At 37.6% G+C, this 1603-nt stretch overlaps 1 protein-coding gene across 1 annotated transcript in view; it reads left to right on the forward strand.

The window, feature by feature from the left end:
* The first annotated feature begins 343 nt into the window (after positions 1–343).
* The window catches only part of LOC6046696, a 4826-nt gene continuing 3566 nt past the window's right edge, over positions 344–1603 (forward strand). Inside the window, exons 1-2 of the mRNA XM_038255342.1 lie at positions 344–479; positions 543–839. Of these exons, the coding sequence (XP_038111270.1) occupies positions 407–479; positions 543–839 (370 nt within the window). The 5' untranslated portion in view covers positions 344–406. The remainder of the gene's footprint in view (positions 480–542; positions 840–1603) is intronic.

Below are 1603 nucleotides of genomic sequence, written 5' to 3' on the forward strand. Positions count from 1 at the left end.
GTAAGTTATACTATTTTTAGAATAATAAGACAACAACTTCCTCGGTTGAAGTGCACCCTTAAATGTAAGAATTATAAAAAAGAAACGATTTTTTTGTTTGTTTTTTTTTTGTATTTTTTTGTCCTGACGCTTTATTTAGAATTCATCGAAAAAAAATACAAAAAATGTTAAATCATTTATAAGTTATCACAAATAATCAAAGTACAAAAAGTAAAAAGGTACCTCATCTGCCGCTATTTTAAGGTTAAACAGTTGCTTACAATATTGCATACAACATTACATCAACTAGCCGCTAAAAGGTGGCGCACCAAGTTATATCTTATCTATTTCTTTTATCTTATATGAGAAAATAAATTTGGAACAGTTCATTGAGTACAAATCGAACTAATATGAAGTAATAAAAAAAATGGACCAATACGAAGAAGATATCCTTCGATTGAATCGAAAAATTAGACACCTAATTGCTCAAAATGACACCTGTAAGTAAATGTAATCCATAGACAATGTTCAAAGCCTTCATGCAACGATTGCTCTCCCTATAGTGGAAACCCGTAACAGAGAGGTGTCGGTTCTCAACCGAGCCCTGCTGGAGGAAAACGAAGAACTCAAGCGAACCCACGGCAGCACGTCACAGCTTGCCGACCGGTGCCGGGTGGAACTTGAGAAGATGACCGAACAACGAGACCAGCTGTACGCGGCCAACCAGAAACACAAAGAACGCTACCGGGCGCTGCTGGAAAGGCACACCCTGCAGGGTGAGAAAGTGAAGACCTTGGAGCACAGCCTGCAGTCGGCCACGGCCACCAGGAGGATCGCGCACGTGCCGGTGGAAATCATCGGTAAGGTTGGGAATCAATGCTTATTTTTTACAATTTAAAACGAACCATTCGGGGTACTACATACACGCAGAAAAATGTTTTGTAGAATCAGCCTGTACGAGGTTTAAATCATCAAATTTTTTGTTGAATATAATCAACGCCGATTTTGCGTTAAAACAAACCTTGATTTTCTCAAGTCTGCAAAAAGTTGTTTCGAAAAAAGCTGCTTTGACGTTTAGCGTTGATTCACCAAAAGTAATGATTTTCAAATCAACAAAACGTTTTGTTGATTCAAATATGCCTTATTTTTCTGCGTGTACAAAAATGTTGAAATTATCACAAAAAATCAGTTCACAGTTCAAAAAAAAACTGTGTCTTTTTTTAACAACATATTTGGAAAATTTGACCACGATTTAGTATGTTCCAACGAGCAGCATAACTAAAGCAGCTCGTTTGATTAATCGTCACTGGGTTCAAATTTGCATAAAAAACGACAAAATCAATCAAACCGAATTCGGGCTTGGCTGACTGATTGAATTCCACTCTTCCCGAAGGTCACCGAGCCACCACTAATCGAAGGCTCTCCTAAATGGACAGATATCGATCACGACTGCCCTGGTTACTGATCGACGAGTTCCATGTCAAAGCGCAAAAGCGAACCATTTCTTCAATCTCCCTTAGGGTGTTTACACTCTGTTACTTACTTGCTAAACGCTATCTTCTGTTATTTGGTTTTGTTTTAAACATTAAATAAAAAGCTAGATAAATATTTAAAGTTACCTACA

Source organism: Culex quinquefasciatus, chromosome 2 (genome assembly GCF_015732765.1).
Source record: "Culex quinquefasciatus strain JHB chromosome 2, VPISU_Cqui_1.0_pri_paternal, whole genome shotgun sequence".
Lineage (NCBI taxonomy): Eukaryota > Metazoa > Arthropoda > Insecta > Diptera > Culicidae > Culex > Culex quinquefasciatus.